Here is a 22,456-nt window from a genome sequence, read left to right as displayed (position 1 = left end):
ACCTCCAGACTGGCTGTAATACAGGTAGAAGCAGCACAGTCTAATACTTACTCAGCCCATTAAGCCTGAACATATTTGTTTTCTCTGAAGATTTTGCAAGGGAAATACTTCCCACGGCTGTGATTGCCCTGTGTGGCTGACCTGTTGCTTAGTGACAATGTGGGTACCTGTACCTCACAGGTGACACACAAGGCTTGTGTTATGCAGGAGGACCTGGGTAGTTCTCAGTAAGAAGTAGACGTAATACTAGATGTCATTTTTTGTTATGTGGTGACCTGTATTACAGCAGAATACAGCCTATTATCCTGTTTACCAAACCTACACTAAAGCAGCTCGTAATTTCCTTCCTTCTTCAGTTAGCTGTACAATTTGGGGATTCCCTAACTGTAACGAGAGCTTTAACGACCAAGAAGCATGAAGCTCCACAGCACTACAGATTGTTCCCCAGCAATTGATTATTCTGTATATAACAACATAGAAGATCTCATATTGGAAAGTATGATAGTGCTTGCAGGCAGCTCATTTTATATATTTCTCCACGGTGCTTTCAGGGAGCTCATTTTATGTATTTTTGGGGGAAGAATGTTGGAGGAATGTGGGGTGAGGGGCAGGGGGATGAGGTTAAAAAAATAGATGACCAGTTAGTGTTCATCAGCTGAGTTTCAGTAACTTGGTAAGCTGCAATAACAGGAGTACTTAGGAGCATCTATACATACCTTCTGTGTCGTAGATTTGTGATCACATTTTCATCACCTAAAGTGACAGCCCTCACTGCACATAATAGCTTTTTCTTTACTGTGTAGTTGTTCTCTTTCCGTTGTTCTCTTTCCCGAAGTCTGTTTTTTTTTTTCTGTTACAGACAGGAAGAAGCTTCATACTGCTCCGGTAGGGCAAGTCTTCCGCCTGCGCCCCTTCCATGTTCTGATAGCTACAGGTGGGGGATATGCAGGATACAAAAAATATGAAGATTACAAGTTGGAACAGCTGGAGAAGAAGGGCATAGAGGTGCCTGTGAAGCTTGCAAGTGAGTGGGAGGTAAGAAACTTGGGGCAATTTTGTTTCTGCCACGTTTGATGCAAAGCTCCTTTGCTTTCATTCCACAAGGGATTGTTTAATTCGTCCTCCACTGCCAATGGATTTTTGACAAATCATGGAACTGAAGTTTCTGTCACTTAACTAACTATCATTTCGGCTGAAGTCAATGTAATGATACATTAGGAACTGCTGGTGTCTCCTCCATCTTTTAATATGGCTGACACTTTATTTTTTTAAATACTTGTGAAATTGGAGGTAGAGGGGATAGTTAATCAAGTGATTGTATTATGTATTTTGAATAAAAAGATGTTTGGTAGGCATTGAATCATTCAGATGGAAGTAGTGTAGCCCAACCTCCTGCTTAAAGCAGAGCCAACACTGAATTCAGACCAGGTTACTCAGGGCTTTATCCACTCGAGTCTTAAAAATTTCCAAGGACAGAGATTCCACAGCGTCTCTGGGCAGCCTGTTCTGATGCTTAATTATCCTCATAATGAAAATTTTTTTCCTTATATCCAGTTAGAGCCAATTCTTTGTGAATATATAGCAAGACCTTTTTTTTGTAGGTAACACCTAGGTCTGGAATGGGTCTTGCTGATCCTGAGGGATTTTTCCCTTTTCCTTTGGATTCCAAGGAGTTTGGAAATTATTGTGGAATTGCAGTATGTATATCAGATTCACAGGTCAAATATCTATTGCAGCACTGAAGTAAGAAATAATTCATAACTTCCTATCACTGCTGTATCTCCTTTGAAATATTAAGTATATTGTACAACTCCGTGTGAGACAGTTCACGTGGTATTCTTCCAAACAGCCAGGTGAGTGCCTGCTTCAGTGCCATTCCTGAAGGCAAGGAGTTAAAAGTTCTGGGATTGTAGGATTGTGTAGGAGATGCTTCAGTATGACCTTCAGCATCCCCTTTCTTTGCATTCCTGAGCACACTGCCAGTTTGTGAGTGGTTTGGCCACATGCCTGTGGGGGACTAGGCTGGAATCCCTAAATTCATTTTCACTAGTGACCCAAATCAGATATGATCCAGACAGCCCAGGTGCTAATAGCTTAGGCTATGATAGCTCCTGAGGAATGTGTCTGTAAATGCCTTCTGTATATTCTTTTCCTGCTGAAGCTTATTTCAAACAGGTTTTATGTTCTGATTAAAAAAGAGACTGGTAAGTGTCCATGGAGTATTTATTTTAAAAGGCAATGTCAGTTCAGTTTTGATACTTGAAAACAAATGTTGTTTTAAATTATTGTTCAGACTTTTAGGTATGAAATTGGGTAATTCCCTTATTAAATTATCTTTCTTTCATTATAGTGATATTCTGGTTTGTTATTATTTGATGGTTATTACTTGGTGAAGCTATGAGTATTGCTTTTGATGAAACACCTCTAAACAGTTTGGTTTTTGCAGTGGGGAATCACACAAAGAATTTCAAACTAATAAGCAGGGCTCCAAATGCAGCAGGTAGTAGTAGGAGACACTGAGAAGGTTTCCTAGTCCTTGCTGATATGCTTAAATTCTGTTGAATGCTTCTGTGGGAGGGAAAGGAAGCTTGACAGTTAGGAGGAAAAAGAGAAGCTGTTCAGACATTGCAAGAAATATTCCAGACAATGAAGAATTCAAGAAAAATAAGAGCTGCATTGTTCCTTTTTATGGGGAAGTGGAGTGTCTCTTTGGCTGAGCTATCATTTTCCATTATTCTGTTTTTTGCATTCCTGGAAGCACACTTAGGAGTGTGGAAAAGAGGGGTGTTGTCTTGTTTTTAAAGCAGAATAAGCCTTTGCATAGGCAAAAAGAGACCAAGTGTGATCTGAATGGGCTTTGAAAGAGTAACATACAACAAGAAACCGCTGCACATGCCCTCACTGCCGAGCCTGCTGCTGTTAAGTTCTGATTCCACAGTACCAACCTCGTGTGCAGGTGCGAACATGCACCATCTTCCACCTGCCAGCTCTGTGTGCAAGGCAGATTCCCCTGCTTCTGAGCAGGAGGCAGAGATAGGAAATAGGTAATTGTCACGTTATGCCAGCAGGGAATCTCTCCCTGTTGCAGAGGTAGGTATCAGTGTTGTCATAGAAGCGTGCGTAGTTTTTAATTGAATTAAAAAGAGCATGCTCCTACATGTTTTTGTTTGCTCAAGCTTCATAAAAGAATGGGGGGAAAAATTAAGCTGGTGTAAGTCAAATGTCCCTTAAGTTTTTCCACAGGGAAAGACAAAACTGTTGTTTCTTTAGCATAGACCTTTTCTCCCTATAATTTTCTTAGAGACATTATGTAGCTAAGAGCTTGAGCTGATTAACGCCTTAGTGTGTTTCCTACTGTGAATACCAGGGAGGATCAGCTTTCATTTAATTAGATGAGGTAAAGCAGAGGGCTTGGAGGGAGACAGGTAGATATTTATCAGATGGATGGAAGCTTATTGTTTCAAATCCTTGCTGTCACAGACCATTTCCTGGCTGGGATCTGCATGGATAGCGTGCTGTTCACATGCTAACTAGAGGCGTTTTGCCTCTTCTCACCTGGGTGCTGGGGCAGTGGTGATACGGGATGGAAGAATTAGGGAAACCTTGGCCAAAGAGTGAGTTTGGATGAACAGAGTGACCAGATGAATAAGTGTTTTTCTCTACAGAGAGGAACAACTTGTAGCTGTCCTTTGCTTCCATAGTTTGCTCTGTTTTGGGTAGCCAAAAAGCAGTGTTGGAGTGACGTGCACCAGGAGGAAGACAAGGGACCTTTAAGGGAAGCGAGCTGTAGTGACATCTGATAATACACATGACAGATCCATATACATCTCTGTCCTGTTTGAACCTCAGCTTATTGTCACAGGCCATGGTTTTTAAAAACAGATTAATACAGTGGGAAGTGCTTGAATATAGGTTTAGGATCTTGATTCTCAGCAGTAAGAACACCACAGTCTTTCCTATTGATATTAAAAACTGCTCGTATTTATGTAACAGAGGATACTGGATGCTATTTTGGCAGTACAGTACAGAAGGTGCTTTTCTTGGCCCAGAGGAGACAGACATTCACTATTATGGTAAGAGGTGTGTATCAAGTTCAGGAAAGAGCTAAGAATGGAAAAATATCTTGTTTTTTTTTTAAATCAAATTTTGGAAGAATGAAACGTAATCTCCATTTGGTTGGTCTCTTATTCTTCGTTCTTGCTCCCATGTTCTGATGTTTGGTGTTCTATTTGAGCAAACGTGTAATTACAAAAACATTTCTTGTAGAGTGGCCCAATGCCCATGACAAAGATCATCAGAAAATGTTAAAAGCAGTGAAATTTCAACAACATCAAAGTGTGTGATGGTGTCAATGTTCTTCTCAGCTGTTCTGGAAAACTGAACTGAGTAAAATGAGTATTTTTTTAACCTGACCAGTGGGATGGCTTTGTGACTATGTAAGTCTGTTCCTCTTGTACAACTCCCTGAGCCTCTTGCTGGGATTATGGAGCAATTTATCCGAGCGTGTCGGGAGCACTCCTCGAGCCTGCGGTGCATTTCTTGCTTTGGCTGAGAACACCTCTGCCAGCCGGTGTTACCGGCCCCAGAGCCCCCCCCGGGCAGCTGTGCGGGTACAGCACCCGCGCCTTGCTCCCCGGCACCCTCGCTTTCCCTGTTGCCTTGGCCGGTGGCTCCTTGGGAAACTACGTGGTGACAAAGGGACCTCCTGTGTCCCCAGGAGTGTCCGACACCCCGCCGGGCTGCGGGCCCCCGCACCCTTGTCGCCGTGTTCCGGTCCCCTCCGGTTTCTCTTCCTTTTCGTTTCTCCTGCCCTGGCTCCTCCTCCGAAGGGGGCCGGGGCCCTGCGGGCCTGCAGCCGCCTCGGAGCGCAAGTGGCTGGGAGGGGAGGCGGGGGAGGGCCGCCTGCCCCGCGCCGCTGCCTTAAGGCGGGGGCTGGCAGCGGCGGGAGCGCGGGGCGGCTGCGGGGCCGGCGGCGTCCCGTGGCCGGGCGGGCCGTGCCGCGACCGCCGGGAGGTAGGTGGGGGCCTGCCGGGGAGGGGGCGGGTGCCCGGTCCCCTGCCCTGCCCGAGAAGGGGCCCGGGGGCCCGGCCGGAGCCCCTCGCTGGTCCGGGCACGGCGGCGCGGAGCCCGGCGGGGCCCCGGGGGCGGGAGAGCCGCGGCCGGCGCGTTGGTGGGTTTGTGATCCGCTGCTTCGTTCACGTGGCTGAAAAGTGCTTCGGAGGGGGCGGGTCGGGGTCGCGCTGCGGCGGGGGAGAGCGGAGCGCCGGGGAGGAGCAGCCCGCGCCCGGCGGCTCCAGGTGCGCGCTGCGGGGGCAGGTGCGTGAGGTCCGGTGGCCGCGGGGCAGGTACGCGCTGGTCTCGGGCTTGCTGGAGGCTTCAGGAGAGGCGTCCCGGAGCCTCGGCGCTCTCACGAGTCATCTCCTCGTAGCTTTAAACAAAACCCGTCTCTTGGAGCGGCGTTATCAGGGTCCCGGGGTTCCGGCCCGGGGAGGGCAGCGGGGCCGCTTCGCTCAGCCTCCGCCCGGCTCCGCGGTGTGGGGCAGCTGTAACGCGGCTTCTGCTTCCACCGGAGATCCCTTACAGAACAGGGAGTTTGCTTTACAGGTACCTTAAGCTAAAATACGGGGGTTTTTTTTAAACGTGAAATGGAAAATATTATTACAAAACATTAATACGGTGTATTTTAGGTGTCATCAATTTTCATGTCACTTTGCACAAACAGATAAAACTTTTTTTCCTTACTTCGCAGAAGAAATCTTTGAGACTATATAACACGCTTTTTGCACAGAATTCGGGTTTAAGTTTAAAAACCACCCAACCTTTTATGGCTAGCTTAAAATACCACTTTTTTTTCCTCTATAGAATACAACTAAAACAGCAATGTAAAACTAGAGGAAAATTATCAAAAGGTTTTTTTGTAATAAATTAAGGAAAAAATATAGAAAGGCTTCTTCATATGAAGAGTAAAGAATTTTAGAAATTGAGGCTGCATAAAGCAGAGCACGGTACTTTTCATCCGCTGGCACCGTAAATCCGTGGAAAGCGGTACAGTGGGCCAGCTCTTCCCCGGCCAAGCTGGAAGTGAACACGCTACTCGGAAATGGCGTGGCCTTGGCAGACGCTCACCCTGCGCTCGGGTTTCCCGAGCAGGATGAGAGCAGTTCTGTTGCGTTCTCGGAGTTCAGGAGCTCCTGACTGGCTGTGGAGCATCCAGTGTTCCCCTGGCTGGGCTGGCTCCGGAGAAGGTTGGGTGGGAGCAGGGGTTACGTGTCTGAAACTAAACAGATGCTGCTGGGAAAGGAATGGGACCTTTAATAAACGGTCACTGAGTACCTCTCCCCTGATTGCAAGACCTTATTTTTGCTGGTACTTAAATAGAAAACAGCATTTGGATGCGTACGGTGCGTTTTTTAAACAGCAGTTCTGTTACCAAATGTAGAAAGTGTGACCAGAGGCCTTTGAGCACTCTGACTAGCGCATTCCAAGCCTCATGATTCATGCTTATGATTTAAAACTGAGACTGCAGGTTTGAAGTTCAGTTGCATATTAGTCTGTCTTGCAAATGCCTCGCTGTATGTTTTTTTTTAAAACTTGAGGGAAAGGCCTGAGGTCGTAATGACAAGTAATTAAATGGGGTCACTGGATTTGACACTTACTTGAGCTGACAGAGCAGAATGGTGTTGCGTAGCTGGCAGATTAGCAGTTCTCTATTAGATAATAATTCTCTAGGGATTTATACCTGCTGGTAACTGCTGCTTTTATTTACCTAACGTGGATTCTGGGTGAGTTCAGACAGATGAGGGAGTCTGGTACTGACGTCCAACCTACAAACCAACAATCGTAAGATTCTTGTCTCAGCTAGTAACACAGGCTTTGTGGCACTGCCTGCTGCCCAAGAAGTCCATTATGAGAGTCCCTCTGTCATGAGCTGCTTCATCAGCAGTTCTCATTCCTTTCCTCCTGGAAAGCAGGTAAACTCAGGGTGGATTTTTCATTTCAGCCTTCTTGTAGGAACTGTACGTTGCTTCTGGGGCAGCTGCAACAGGGATGGCAACTTGCCATCTATGTCAGCGTTTAAGCAGAACACAGGTATTTGCATCTTGGTGAATGTCATGAGGTCAGTAGAACAGAACTTAAGAGAAGCAGGTCTCCTTACTCATCTGAACTCAGTTTTTTGAAGAAGTGGAGAAAAAAAGTTTTTAACACCAATATTTCTCCTTTCCTGGAGGGGAATCTCTTGCACCACATTTCTTGTTTTGACCTAAACGGTAGTAGTCCCCACTGCATTGGGTTCTAGAATATTTCAATGTCCATTTTTTTTTAGAGAGCAGGTGAGCTGTTTAACTTGTTCCATGCTTTCATAGGATCAGGCTTGTTCAATCTAGAATATAATAATTTCTTGAAAAAGTTTTGGGGGATAAGATTGAATTTCTACTGAAAGAGTGTGTGGGTTTACCTCCCTTATCCTTAAGGGAAGAGTGCTGAAGAAAACATAGATAAGATTCTGTTTGCTCTGTTGTCTTTCTGCAAAGTCACGCACGGGTGAAGGTCCTCAGAGGAGGAGACAAGACCAGGGAGCAGGGCGCCAGCCTGGCCTGCGGGAGCTGGGCACGGCCGGGTGCTGCGAGCCGCCCGCGTGAAGGGTGGGCTGCGGGTTGGGGTGCTCTGCCTGCTGCTGCCTGGCTCCACCAGTGCCAGATGAACCAACTCCCCACAGTTCTGTGAAGACACGTGCTCAGTGTGAAAATGATTTTCATCTTGGTCTGATGAAGTGCCTTTTGAAATGATGCTGTCAATTTAGCTTGTTTCTGTTTAAAACCTAGTCTTCAATGGTGGTAATTTCTAGTGTTCCTGGCAAATCAAGAGAAATAGCTCCCGTGTGCTCCTCGTTGTTTTCTTTGAATTTTGATGGGATCTTGGGTAACTGTTTTCATCGTTTTACTATACAGAAGGCTTCATTTTTGTTGTGTAGGAGCTTCTTGTGCCAGACAGAGAAAGACTGAATGATATTTTAGATAGGAAGACAAAGTTGGCAGAGGGCTAGGGAGGAAGGAGTATGTTTTGAGTGCTTTCAGTTGATCTTAAATTAACCTTCTTTCAATTAACTGGATTTTTAAAAAATACGCAATTGTTAAAATTCAGCTTAAACAACAACATACACACAGGTCTTGGAACTCCCTGACATACAGAATACCACAAAGCAGTTTTCTTCCTGAAAAAAAAAAAATACTCTAATGCGGGGACTCCAGAGGTGTTTCTATGGAATATCTGTAACACTTGGAGTTGGAGGCCAATCAAAATGCACAATTCATGCTAGAATATTTTCCTTTCAAGGCCTGAGGGGGAGGCCATTACCTAGCTAATTCTATAATTCTAGCTTTTCCTGCTGGCCCTCCCACTTCTCCTGCCTTATCCCTAATACAATACAATGCCTTCTCTCATGTCAGAGCACCAGTGCTCTTTTTGATCTACTCTGTTAGGCACACAGCTTTCATCGTGTTTAGACAGCTTTGGAAACAAGGAATTTTTTTTTCAAACCCCAGACTAACAGAAAATGGAAGTGAAATGGATAACCACTAGAGAGTTAGCCCCTAAACTGTTCTGAGTGTCTTGAGATGCAGCTAGCTGACTTCCGCTTTCTGCATCAGGGGTCCAGTTTCAATCCAAATTCGGTCAACAGGAGATGCAGAAAACCTGTGGTGGAGATGTGGTCTGCAGGGTCAAAGAGGGAAACTTCCCTGTATGTATATTCAGAATGCTCAGATAGAAATACTGCAGCTTTCTGTCTTTAAAAAACAAAACAGTTTCCTTTACTTATGTTTTCTATTTTAGTTCTACTGGACATAAAAACTGACAGTACCAAGAGTCACATAATAGATACGTTAACACTTTTATACCCGATTCTCAAGCTGGCCCTAAAACTGGCTTGTTTCATTATGTGTCTGGGGATTTGGAGAAGAATGTCCTTTACCTGCTCCCTATGTGGGTCTTTTGAGATGGAAAGAGACTTCAGGAGATGGATGTTGGTGTCTGGCAAGAGCTGTAAAACAGAAAGACGTTCCTTTCCTTTCTGTTTTCTTCTTTCCAAGCTGGCCAGTAAGAGCAGGAAAGGCTTTTTGGTGCCCAGCGGTCCAGAACTCTTTTTAGTGGCAGCTGCTGCACTGCAGAATTGAAGCTGGGAATTATCCCCTCCTCTTCTCCGCTCCACTCCTCCTCCCAGCCTCGGATTCAGCCCGCGCTGGGGTTAGCTGGGCAAGGCCAGCTGGCTGCTCCGCTGACTGTGGTGCATCGCTGCCCAGCAGCCTCAGCCCGCGGGGTGGGTTTTGGAGAGTTGAGCGTCAATGGCCACCCTGACTAGCGAGAAGCAAGGACTGCTTATACGGACAGCTCGTTTTTATCTCGTGCAGAGTCGGCTTTGTAGTGGGATGTTGAAATATGACACAATGCCTGTTTGTTTGCAATAGCTGCAACCCTCGTAGCAGAGATTCAAGTGGGAAACAGAGGGGGAATCCAGAGACAAACCAGCGGGGGAATTAGGAACTGTGACGCCGTGGCCTCTCTCCTGTGCCGGAGCAAGCAAAGGAAAGAGAGGTAGAGGAGAAAAGACTGAGCCTTGCAACCAGCCATCACCCTGACGATGTGTCAGTCAAACACCCTGCAGGGACCAGATCTGCACACAGGGAAATGGTGAGATGCTATAAAGCTTTATCTAACCCTCCACCCTCTTGCTACAACCTCCACAAAGTTAAAATTCATGTCCGGAGGCTGCGTTCAGGGAACGGCGGCAGCAGCAGCTGTGCCAGGGACCAGCACCCACAACTGGAGAGCCCAGGCCCGGCTGGCTCTGCCGGTGGGACACCAAATAGGAGAACTCGTTTCAGGTACTGTTCAGTATTTTCTGCTTTGCAGGAACGGTGACCGAAGGGAGAAAGGCGGGAGGGAGGATGGGAGGGTTTCTGGGCAGAAGGAGCGACAGCCATCTGCAAAGCTTTTGTTTGGCCTAATTACTATAAAGCTCCTTACGCATGGAATTGGCAGAGAAGGGCATGCTGTTATATGACAAGGGGAACGAGGAGGCTTTCGTTCCTTTCCTTTCTACTCTCCATCACTAGGAGAATGGAAAAATTAGTGAGGGACTGTTCTGAAAGCAGGCCAAGGCAGTGAGGAGCCTGAGGGCTCTGAAGCAAGCTGGCAGGATGCAGCTCTGAAGGGATTGGTCCGTGAGCGACTGCAGTGAAGGGGGGGAGAGCAGCAGGAGGGGGAGCGGGACCTCCGCGCGCTCGATGTTGGCAGCCCAGCTCCCGGCCCCACCAGCCCTTGAGCAGACCGCGGGCTGGTGGGTCGTAAGGATGGGAGGAAGAACGTGAAGTGTCCCTTCCTATTCCCATGTCGAGTCAATCCCACCTCCCGCTGAGAAGAAAGCCGGCTTTACCTCTGCTGAGACAGCACTTCATCTCCTCAGGGTTTTTTTCCCCTTGCATTGTGATGCACAGATTATTCTCTGGTTTTTTTACTTATTAATTCTTGGGGGGAAAAGAAGTTGTGTTCACTGCAGAAAAAATCTGAGCCAAAAGCACCATCTTGCATCCCAAAGTAGTGACAGTTGTACCTGCCTGCATGATATTTTAATTCTGATCCAAGCTTTGAAAAGCATGTCTTGTCAAGAAAAATTCCTTTTAATTTCCCAGCTTCTTTCTATCTTGGCAAGACATACACAGTATCATAGTTAATCCTTCGTACCATATAATCCAGCGAGAGAGCGAGCTGTTCCGAGCAGCCAGAGTGTACTGCTCCCAGTTTGTGTGTGCCTGTAGCTGTATCCTGGTTGCAGGCGTACTGCCCTCAGCAGCGTGGGGAGAACTATCTCTTAGCCACGATTTAAGTCAGTGGCTTTATATTGAACAACTTGAATATTTTGCCCTCGGGTAGGCAGGCTTTCATTTGATAATGTGACCTTGGAAATGTCAATGGTTTCTTCATGAGTAGAAGCCAAAGAATAAATGGGGACCTAAAGGGTCTCTCATCCAGACCACCTGCAAGAGCCTGAACTGAGGCCCATGATGTCCTCTGCTAGTAAGATGAGTTCAAGCTCAATTTTGTGCAAAATGAGTTTGCTGTCAGCCAGGACATCCACATCACAAACAAATCACAGATGCAGTTGGTTATGAGGCAAAGGAGTTGGTCCCTGGGCTATGGAGACTAGATTATCTTGCAGCACCAGCAGTATCGGCTTTGTCCGCACATTCTCTGTTCAGAACAAGGGTACCCAGTGAAGGTTTTAAGACCTGGAAAGATGTCTTTTGGAATCAGTTATTTGAAAATTGTATTAATTAACTTGGGAGTGCCACTCCTGTTGGTTGTCATAAGTGCTAGTTTCCTGAAGTTAGAGAATGACCAACACGTCTGTGTAAATTTGACTCCAAGGCACAATATAGTCAAGGTGCCTTCAACACATGAACCCTCTCAGGGACCTCAGTGTCTTAGGTTTCAAGGATTTATTTCATCAGAGTATCTGTTCTTTCCTTAATATTGCCCCTCCACACAGTTCTTACTGAAGTCCCAGCATCACAGATCCCTAGCTTACAGAATATTGTTTGCTGTCACTTTGGCTAGCCAACAGCTGGAGCAGTCACAAGAAACGTGTTCTGGGGGTGTAATCTTCTGACATTTGGAAGAAGAACCTTTGCTCTTTGTTAATTTCACTGTAAACTGTCATGGTGTGCTATTAGTTGGATGAGCCAGCTGTGACTTTCAAATGTCACCTGTGTAATCTTGCCTTTAATTTTTGAGGGTGTCATCATAAAATGGGACCTGTGAGAGTGAACACTTTTTTTGGACAGAGGATTTTTCTTTTGGGTTTTTTTTGAGGTAAACTGGTCTTCTGTTTTGGGAAGGGGAAGAACTGACCGACATAAAGGAGTAAATAAAGACTTGCAGAATCAATGTTGAAGTGAAGATTAGCAGGAGTAAATCATCTCCAGCTATCAGAAGCTGGTGGTTCTGAAGCTGAGATTGGCTGACCCTCTTATGTTGTGTATGTAATCTTTCAGGTTGCAATTTCCCCAGCTGGCCCTGAGGCGAAGGTTGGGCCAGCTAAGCTGTATGTCTAAGCCTGCTCTGAAACTCCGTTCTTGGCCTCTGACTATTCTCTATTATCTTCTGCCTTTCGGTGCAATTAAACCCTTGACCAGAGTGGGATGGAGGCCTATGAGCAGGGTAAGTGTGAGCAGGTCTCTCTTGCGCTTTGTGTGTGTTAGCTGTTCTGTACCGAAGGGAGCTGGCGGCAGCTGGTTGGAGAGATCCTTAATACAGAACAGGCTCATGATCACTCGTATGAAAGCAGAGATGAATTCATGTTTCCCTTTAGTTTTTACTGTTCAAAGTTTTGTTGACTAACTGCTTTACAGACAAGTGTTTTTTTTTCAGTAGCGGATAATTTCTTTGTCCTCTTAACAGTCAAGAGTCTACCCAGAAAAATCAACAGAAACTTCTGAATTAATTCAGTCACCTCAGTATCAGGGCTGGGGTAAGACAGACCAAACTGCTTCTCCATTGCCCTTTCCCAGCCACACTGAACTAGTCTCTTGCTTTCTGTCTTTTTTGCACAGAGAGGGTTTGTTCCTCAAGTTCTTTTAGCATTTGTAATCCAGCCTGTCCAAACGATATGGAAATCTCTGCTCCGAAAGCAGAGAGCTCACTCTGAGAGCAGGGTGTAGGCGGCCTTGCACATGGATATTCTCTGCACAGATGCCATTTCAGAATGCAACAACCACACAAATATTTTGATTGAAAACTGCAACAGAACTGTGCTTAAGACTATTTCATTGAACAACTGTTCTGTTTGACCCCATCAACTTGAAAACCAGACTCTTTTGAAGAGAATAGGCTACTAAGAAATACAATTTTGTGAATTTTTGTGATTTTACAGTAGTTTCTGCATAGTCGGTGTTTATGGAAAACTGGGGAAACTTGATTTTAGAAATTAACACTGTATAAGGCATGTCAAATAAACCAGCAAAACATTTTTCCTTCAGTACATCAGCTTATATAACCTAAGGTACTGTTGATTTAGAAGTTTTTATCTGAAGTAAGATTAGGTTGGTGTTTTCTTTCTGAAATACCACTGTATTTTGATGTGATGCAGGCCAGTGATTTGTGAGTGAAATCTTAATTTGTTGTACTTGATAGGATGGACAGGCTCTCAGCCAGTGTGTGCTTCTGTTTGCGTTTATGGCTGTATTTTGCAAGACTTAATTATGAAGGATATGATTAATATTGAGAATAAATGATGACTCTCACTAAGAAAAAAGAGAAAAACCCAAATGCTGAGTTGGGAGTTAAACGTAGCTGAGCTGCACTGTTCAAAAAATTGTACCAGATTCAGCAGATAACCACTTATTTTACAAAACTGGTTTCAGAGGCTTCAGTTCCCTTGGTGGTGTCCACCCCCGCCCCAATTACATCATGGTCATATGAGCTTTTTGGCTGATACTGAGTACCACAAACCCCAGAAGAGTTACCTGCTGGAATTACTAACAGGAAGACACTGTCATCTGTCTAGTTACATCAACAGCATGTACCTCTTACCAACATTATTCATTTGTTTGTCTTGCTACTAGAACTTAACACTTTGGTGTAAGTCCAAAGGTATATTTCGACAGGAATAAAGGCACTTTATACTCTTGCAATTAGCAACTCCCGTTGTTGTGAGAGAAGGAGTAAGGCTGGCATAAGTTTATACCAGTGTAGCTGCATCCACAATAGTATGTTTCTTGGATTGTACAGGTATTACAGCAGTACAATACTGGGATGTGGAAAATGCCCTCGTAGGTAGGTGCATCTGGGAAGCACATCATCAAACACCAAGAAATTATTTGTCAGTCAATTTTCATTTGGTCATTCACAAAAACGAATATATTGGTAATGTTAAACCCTTCTGATGAGCGTTCTACTAGAATATGTGAAATGTGTCTTTGTTTCTGTAAGCCTCACACTGGGCAGTTTCCAGTAACGTGAATGCGGAGCTTCAGCCTGCAGGGGAGTGGAGTTCCTGGCTTCAGTGTAAGGTTATAGTAAGTTTCATCTTGTCCCTCATCTGCTCTCAGATTCTGAATGGAGGGAATGAGGATGAAGTGCAGTGTCCATTTTTTGCTGACTTAAAGGCTATTTTGTGTGTGGTATAACGCACTGAATTCAAGGAAGTGGTTAGCAGGAACAGTTTGATCTTTTTTGTTTTATGGGGAGAAGTAAGGGAAAGCCGTCGGTGAGAACTGAATGACGTGGTGCAATTCTTCTTTCTTTAGGTTGCTCTGTACAAATCAGTACCAACTCGACTGCTCTCGCGAGCCTGGGGTCGCCTGAACCAGGTGGAGCTGCCTACATGGCTCCGGAAGCCTGTTTACAGCCTGTACATCTGGACGTTCGGAGTGAACATGAAGGAGGCAGCTGTGGAAGATCTGCATCACTATAGAAACCTCAGCGAATTCTTCCGCAGGAAGCTGAAACCACAAGCGCGGCCTGTCTGCTGCTTGCACAGCGTGGTGAGTAAAAGGAAATGAAGCTTTATGCTGCGCTGCTGGCCTCTCCCTGCCCCCGAAAGGAACGTGCCTGCTTTGAGGAATGAATGAATTCTGAATGTGTTTCATTTTTTTCTCTTTGCTGTAGATTAGTCCCTCTGATGGAAAGATCCTTAATTTTGGACAGGTAAAAAACTGTGAAGTGGAGCAAGTAAAAGGGGTTACTTATTCTCTGGAGTCTTTCTTGGGACCTCGTGTCTGCACAGAGGAACTGCATTTTAGCCAGGGTGAGTTCTGCATTAGTTCTGCATTTGCTCTGCTCTGCCCTTTCAGCGTTCTCAGAGATCATGAGAAGAGAGATTACTTTTTTTCCCTCTCTCACATTGTCAGGAACAAAAGCAGGTCTGACTTTTGTTTTGTTTTATTTGGGAATAAACATGTCACTGTTCTTGTTCTTCTCTTTCTCACCAGTGGCTTTACACTGTCTTGCCTGGCCCATTCTGATTATCTGAATTTAATTGCTTGGTTCCTTTTTATATGGTTAAATTGACAATTAGAATTGACTCCAAGATCCAGCATTATAATGAGGCTGCAGCACTGCTGCTGTCAGACTGAAATGTGCCCAAGCACCTGGTTAGCAAAAACTGTGTAAGCTGCTCCATAACGAGATCTATGCTCACGCGCTGTACTTCTAACGACCTGTGCTATTGCTGCTCTGCTGCACCTCAGCAGTCTCCAGGGCCTTCGGTTTAGATGAAAGCAACACGTTTTGCTAAACGGGCAGGGGGACTGGGAGACTGAGTTCTGCAAACAGTAGGGTTGTTTTGAACATAAGCACAAATGCAACTAGTGCATTTTAAAACTAGGGACTGTTCACAAATGCTGTTTCTTAAAAGGGTAGCTTGAAGCAAAATTCTGTTTCACTGGATTTCAGTTTCTGCTGTTCTGTTTAGGGAAGGGCAAGCTCCAAAATGAAGGAGTTTCCAAAAAGATTAAAACAACACAGGATCTATATTTTGTTGTAAAGGGAAAAGAACGCTTTGAAATATTGGATTCCTGGACGAAGCATATCTTTTTGTAGTCTCAACAATACATGTGGACTGCATTTAATCCTCTGCAATTACCACTAATTACCACTAATGCTCAGCTATGGTGGGTGACTGTGTGAAGAATATATTTAACCCCTTTCTTTCCATGGTTTCTTTGCAGCCCCACCTGGTAACTCTTTTCAGCAACAACTAGTCACAAAGGAGGGGAATGAGCTCTATCATTGTGTAATCTACCTTGCACCAGGGGATTATCACTGCTTCCACTCACCCACTGACTGGAGAGTGTCGCACCGACGGCATTTCCCAGGTAGGTTTCTGTTCCTAGAAAACGAATGCAGAGCAGCTATGGAGGGAAGCACTGGTATGGGCCATGGCTGAACGGGAGCCGGTTGTACGGTCATGTGGGAGATAACGGGAGAATAGTGATTTGTCACAAATGGTAATGAATTTTATGGTAGTATAATTGAACAAATCACATACAAATGGTGAAAACAGTAATACTGTATTCAAGCTGGTTTAAGTCTTTGAAATAACTGTTGATGCGTGCTGACCTGACTTGTTCCCAAACACAGTTTGTTCAGATTGCACCTGAAATAGATAGTTCTGCAGATCAGAGCAAACAGCAGCCTAAAATATGACCTCTTTTCCTGTGCTTGGCGAAGATGCAACTAAACAGTTATGCTACTGGAGCTGGGATCAGATGTTTTTGTCCCCTCTGCAGATCATCATACTGTAGTTCAGCAGATAACAAAAATGTTTTACTTCTTGGTATCTAACAAAAAACTAAGTACTTGGTTTCAAACACCATGAGGGAGAGACAATGACCTGCCAGAAGGTCTGAGAAATCTGTCAAGTTCCAGATTGAAGCTAGGCCTTGATTGAAACAAAGGAGTTTTAGTGAAATGCTACTATCGGATTCGGTGCAGCAAAGCAGATGCATTTTATTGCTAAAAATGTGTGTAGTGAATGTACCTTACTAAATTACTGTAAGGACTATGTAGGGATTTAAATCTTTGAGGTTCTTCTGTAATAAACTTTATTTTTTAACCAATTTACATCATTAGTATTTCCTAGTCAGCTCTAGCTAGCTAGCTATTTGGTTTTCAGTCACTGTCTCAGTAACCACTTTTATGCATTTACCAAAGAGAACTGGAAGGGGCTGCTCTCATGCCCTGGATAGTTAACCAGTGAAACCTGTTCCTAAGCTGTAAAAAGTTTCTTCAGCTTCCTTTTAGTAGCCTGTAGCCTTTTGTTGGATGGATCTTATGTGCTTATTAGAAGGCTTCTTTCAGTTCTATCTAGCAGGGCTGAGACTAGGGACTAGCGCTGCCTTTGTCCTTACTCTGATGTCTCTAAAGGGCCTATCAGATGACAATTAACAGTAGTTGTCATTTGTGAATTTGTAGATGGCACTAGTGTGAAGTTGGTTGGTTACACCTTTGGCAGAGAAACAGCATCAGATAGTAATGAGCCCCTGCCCACCTCAGTGTGGTGATAGAGGAGTAGGTATGGTGCTAGAACAGGCTTCAACAATGGCAGATGCTTTGAAAGGGACTCCCACCCCAGATGTTGCTCCCTCCTTCAATGGCAGGCTTTCACTGTCTGGAAATGCAGTCAAGGTGAAGCTGTAGATGGGAATAAGTGAAAGCCGAGGGACGTGAGGGGGTACCGGTCAGTCTGAAAAGAACCATTCCCAGGTATGAGAATTTAAACCCTTTGCTCTTTAACAGGGAGAACTGTAGCTGGTGCTCCAGATTGTATTCCAGCCTTTCAGTGAAGGATGAGCATGGTCTTTAGTTTCCCTGTGGCTCTGCTAGAAAAAATGTGCAGTAATATAAGCCCTGCCCAAGAGTGTTGATCTTTCTGGACAGAATACTAAAGATCACATCTTTCTGTGACCTCTTTGTTGTTACTACAGCCTTGTCTTTCATTTGCTGTGCCCAGCATTTGCTGCTCTTCCTATAAATAAGTGACAGGATTGCTTAGTGGATCAGCTACGGTTATACTGAAAATACCATTTAGATGGCATTACAAGACTGCTACAAAACAGACAACTTAGCCTGCATATTTTCTCACTCTTGCAGGCTCTCTGATGTCTGTGAATCCTGGGGTTGCTCGCTGGATCAAGGAACTGTTCTGCCACAACGAACGGGTTGTCCTTACAGGTGACTGGCAATATGGCTTTTTCTCTTTAACAGCTGTAGGAGCAACAAATGTGGGCTCTATCCGCATCTACTTTGACCAGGTGAGCAAGATAGTAGCTTTTGGGTTTTGATGGTTGAGGTTGGTAAAGTATAATAAAAGAAAATGAAAAAAAAATTTTTTAAATCTTATTATCCTGAAATTGTGGTGTTTCACAATATTTATGTTCCACAATATTGATGTTCTAAGACTGATTTAAAGGGAATCATCTCTAGTATAGACTATTTTTTTAATATTCCTATTGCACTTTTGAATTTTAAGTTCCTCCATTGAAAATGCCTGGATATCCAGTCTACAGCTGTGCTAATGAATACAGAGCACTGAAATCCCTCAAGTAACAGTTTCTTCCTTCTCTGTACAGGACTTGCGTACCAACAGTCCCCGTTATTCTAAAGGTTCCTACAATGACTTCAGCTTCATATCCAACAACAACAAGAAGGGAATCCCCATGAGGAAAGGAGAACATTTAGGGGAATTTAACTTAGGCTCTACGATTGTACTGATCTTTGAGGCACCCAAGGACTTCAAATTCCACCTCAAAGCCGGACAGAAAATCCGCTTTGGAGAAGCACTGGGCTCTCTCTAGAAACTCTCTCAGCAAGAAGGTTTTCTATACACAGGGACTCTTATCACACCACTGAGTGTTTCACTTAACAAGTATGTATCGCTCAGCAGGACCTGGGTGAGGAAAACAGAAGGTGTCACTGCTATGTTAAACTTGAGAGTATTTGGTCTATATTTACATGCTGCTGAATGCAGAAAGAGAATTGAATGACCATATATTTATCAGGTACAGCTGCCTTTACAGATGTTGACCATGGAGGTTCCTGTCCCACCCTGTGCCTGTAGTCTTTCCTGTTCTCCCCTCAATGTGCCACAGGATAATTATGTTCTTAGAGCCTGTGAGTCCCTTCTAAGCCTTCCTAGGCTGTGCTGGTGCAAGGGGGAAGGGTGGAGGTAGAGATTAGCTGTATTTAAAGGGACAGTGACAGGTTGAGTCAGACCTTGTACCTGCAATATCTGTTTTTCAGACCTTGAGTAAAGAATGTGTTATCATATTTATTTTATTTTAAGACACTCAGCTGAAGTTCTTATACAAAGGCAGCCTGTGAATGCATAGAGTGCCAGACAGTTAAATTGGCTGGTACGGCTTCACAGTCCAAACTGAGCAAAATGTACAACAGACAGCATCAGTACAATGAATTACACTCATCCAGCTTTCCTGCTGTTAGACAACTCTAATTCTTTTACCTGACCCTGTCCCTTTAAAAATGGACTTTGCACTGTATTTTAAAGCTGAAAACACTGTGTCTACATTCCATACAATGAAACTGGTTGTCTTGGGATTTTCTTTAAAAAAAAAAATAGCAAAAAGTTGTATGTCCTATTCCTAATCCATGGTTTTATTTTGCTATTCCAAGCCTTAAAGATTTTGTTTGTATGAGAGACAGTTACTTCACCTCTTGGATTAAGGGTTGGAAGAGATAAGGGATGGTTTACTTGTGTGATGCAGTGAGATGGCATTCAAAATATGTTTTTACTTTCTGCTGTGTATCTTGCTTTGTCACTAAATTCTTGAAGAATTAGTTCCTGTATTTACAGAACAGTTTCAAATACTTCAGGACCAATTTTTATGCACAGAGTGAAATGCCCTATGCACTGACTGTGTATAAAAATAGTACAGCTCTTTGGAGCAATCCCAAGTGGCCTCCCAGGTGCCAACCTGGCCATCCTGTAATAATGGACTGGCAACAATTTCATCTTATTCAAAATATAAAAACCCCACACCTGCTCTGACTTCTGCCCTCACACTTAACACTAGGAATGTGCTGGGGCTGAAAGCTTTATGCTGAAGCATCATCCTACAGCAAAACTTTAGAGCCTCTTTGTAACTTCATGTCAAGAATAATCAAAATGTAACACCTTGGATCTGTTGAATGTGGCACTATATGGCACTGACAGAACCTGGTGCCAAAGTGAAGAAGAATTGAGTCTTAAAGCAATGTAATGTATCAGTTGTTTTTAGAGAATAAACTGTTTCAGGTCTGAGCACTCCAACATTTAGAACTGACGCTGCCGTCCAGAGCCTGTTGGAGTGGACATGCTTAGGAAACCTGCCTTTCTGCTCTCTGAAATATTTCTTACATTACTTCCTTGCTTGGGCTTTGGGTGTTTTTTCTGCTACTTCAAGGAGATGGTAGGCTTTGAGCAGCTCTGATTTCCTACAGAAAAACTTATCTTCTTTGTATACACTGCAGAAAATATAGAATATAATTTTGTTGTACAAATGTCCAGTTTGCCAAGTCCTGTATGCTTAGCTTGTCATCAGGAAAGAAGAGATGATAAACTGCCTCTAAGTGATGGAGCCCAGCCATGACTCAGACGATGGTGGCTGTTTGGGTGACAAGCAGGAGAAAATTCATTTGGCTCCGAGAGTCAATGTTTCCTCACTTTACACAGGGAGGAGTTTGAAAGCTTGAAGTGGCTCTCAGCCACCTATCTTGTTAAACTTCTTGGCATTAGCAAGTTTACTCCTACAGCAGTATATTACCATATACAGGTTATAGAAAGGTGCACTTTGTTAAACCATTGAGAGTGAGAAGAGACTAAGGCAAACATCAACCCCCAGAGGATAAAGCTATGACTAGCCTTTTGACTAAACTTCAATATCATGTTAACAGTAGAAAGCAAATTTACTCCAGTGGACGACTGAATCTTTTCCCCCTTTTCCACTGGGGCCTATGGCATCCAGACACAGCCAAAGCAACTTCAAGCTTTAATTTCTTCCTATTCAGCATCATCATCCACAGTATCTGAAGATTACTGTTAGTCTAGTAACAGAGGACAGGTTACCTGATGTTTGCTATACTTGAAATCTAAGAAGTAGGAGAGGATTCAACATAGAAGTGGCTGTCGTTGTAATGGTCTTAATACTGTGCAGAGCTAGCTGATTAACAAGCATTATTTGTTATGCAGTGGTCAGCAACGCGCCCTGGAAGTGAAAGCAAAGCTCCTAGAGGGTACTGATAATGCTGTGAATTTCTCCTGCATGGAGAATCCATTTAATTCTTCAACTGTATCAGTAGCACGGTATTTTTGTATGTCAAAGTGTATGACTTACTGACATTAACTCATTTAATTGCAAACATTTTGAAATAAAGAGTCTTATCAGTGTTGCTTATCTTTCTGAAATGTCAGGGTAACCTAAACTAGGTATTGTGAGTGCAGCATGAGGTATATTTAGCTCCTGTTTGCTTTGGCTTTTAACCAGCTGTAGTAACAAAATAAACCAAGCAAAAATATTTATTTTATAAAATAAAAATGCCATACATAGACTAAGAGAACGTATACATCTCTTCCATCCTCCCCTGCTATGAAAGAGGCAAAAAGTCCTACCCGTGAGCTGGAAAATTGGTTCAGATGCATTATGTATCCAGAGCAATCTGGATCTCACGCAGGTGGGCAAGCAGGTTCTGCACGTGATGTCTCTCTTTTAGTCGTGCTTTGGTGAGAGTGTTGATCCTCGCCTGCAACTAAAGTGAAGACAATTGCATAAGCTGTACAGCAAGACAGCATTTAGTCTTTTTGACAGGAAGAGTGAATGAGTTCTGGCAGCCTTTGTATTATCCCACTTAAGACCCATTAAGTGATAGGATTGTGTGACTCGGGAACAGCCAAGGACTGGCTAGCTTTGGAGGTAACAGTGTGGGACCCACACACGTGCATGTATGAACTTGAGGCCAGAGCAATGCAGATGCAGTCAGTGTAGTGTAGCTACACTGTCCTGAGAAATCACAGAAAAAAAATTGGGACTGAATCTACTAAAGCCTGCTATGTAGCTTGGAAATAACCTTAGAAAGGTCTATTGGAGCTGGAGTCACATTTCTGAGCATTTGGGAAGCCACATCTACACAGCAGCCTGTTCTGCTCAACAGCCTGCTTCTGATTAAAAGTTTCCCTTCTGGCATTTTAATAACAGCTTACTATACAATTCCTCACAACTACCACCAGCCTTTAGGCTAAGTGCATAGTGTAGTGATAATCCCTTAAGTAACTTCAATTTGTTTGCTGTTTACACACCTGATCCAATTCTTCCTGAACTCCTTGTACACCATCTTGGTCCTCTGCTTGCATGCTCATTTCTAGCCACTTCTGCAGAATCTGTGCCTGCTGCTGACAGGACCTGATAAAATGGATTAGAAGGATTCTTATCCCAATTAGGAGCTCAATAGTCTAAGCCAACTTAGACTTGCAATTGATACTTGCAATAAGACCCAATTTTTTGTCTCAGACCAGTGAATGACAAAAAGTCTTTAAAAAAAAAAAAAAAAGCATGCTGGAAAGCAGAAAAATCTGAAAGCTCCTCTCCATTTCCTACTCCAAGTTCCTGACTTCTTCCTTTCCTGACAGTTGAATCCCCTCCAAGCCCCATTTTCTTTTAAGCATTTTTGTAAATGTCTTCTTGTTCTAGTAGAGAAGTTGTCAAACCCCAGCCACATATTTTTTATAACTGACAGTTGAAAAAGCTCAGTTTTCACTCCTCACGATAAAAGAACTAAAAGCTAAATTTCAGCTGCTCTGCCAAGTTCATTTGTACTGCCTTCAGATTGTACCCAATGATACCTTTGTCCTGCTTTCTCCAGTAGCTGCCAAAGGTATAATTAAACCACTTGCTGACTACAAAAGAAG

The 22,456-nt window shown here is 43.9% G+C and overlaps 2 protein-coding genes across 10 annotated transcripts in view; one reads left to right on the top strand and one right to left on the bottom strand.

The window, feature by feature from the left end:
- PISD (phosphatidylserine decarboxylase) overlaps positions 1–20,943 on the top strand; it is a 28,707-nt gene extending 7,764 nt beyond the window's left edge. Inside the window, exons 1-8 of one of the 3 annotated variants that reach the window (XM_068412350.1) lie at positions 4,951–5,013; positions 9,465–9,687; positions 12,051–12,216; positions 14,304–14,540; positions 14,665–14,803; positions 15,726–15,872; positions 17,650–17,810; positions 18,129–20,943. In XM_068412350.1, coding sequence (XP_068268451.1) covers positions 9,638–9,687; positions 12,051–12,216; positions 14,304–14,540; positions 14,665–14,803; positions 15,726–15,872; positions 17,650–17,810; positions 18,129–18,353 — 1,125 coding nt within the window. In that variant the 5' untranslated portion in view covers positions 4,951–5,013; positions 9,465–9,637 and the 3' untranslated portion in view covers positions 18,354–20,943. Of the gene's footprint in view, positions 1–859; positions 1,036–4,950; positions 5,014–9,464; positions 9,882–12,050; positions 12,217–14,303; positions 14,541–14,664; positions 14,804–15,725; positions 15,873–17,649; positions 17,811–18,128 lie in introns of those variants that run through there. The other 2 variants (XM_068412348.1, XM_068412349.1) reach the window with 2 other exon arrangements.
- Positions 20,944–20,947: 4 nt separating this feature from the next.
- Positions 20,948–22,456, bottom strand: part of SFI1 (SFI1 centrin binding protein) — a 31,620-nt gene continuing 30,111 nt past the window's right edge. For 6 of the 7 annotated variants that reach the window (XM_068412341.1, XM_068412342.1, XM_068412343.1 and 3 more), the window contains 2 exons: positions 21,848–21,950; positions 20,948–21,300 (listed from right to left, as the gene is read on the bottom strand). In XM_068412341.1, coding sequence (XP_068268442.1) covers positions 21,193–21,300; positions 21,848–21,950 — 211 coding nt within the window. In that variant the 3' untranslated portion in view covers positions 20,948–21,192. The remainder of the gene's footprint in view (positions 21,301–21,847; positions 21,951–22,456) is intronic. The other variant, XM_068412346.1, reaches the window with a different exon arrangement.

This window comes from Nyctibius grandis, chromosome 14, assembly GCF_013368605.1.
Source record: "Nyctibius grandis isolate bNycGra1 chromosome 14, bNycGra1.pri, whole genome shotgun sequence".
Classification (NCBI taxonomy): domain Eukaryota; kingdom Metazoa; phylum Chordata; class Aves; order Nyctibiiformes; family Nyctibiidae; genus Nyctibius; species Nyctibius grandis.
This window is presented reverse-complemented; position numbering and strand designations above follow the sequence as displayed.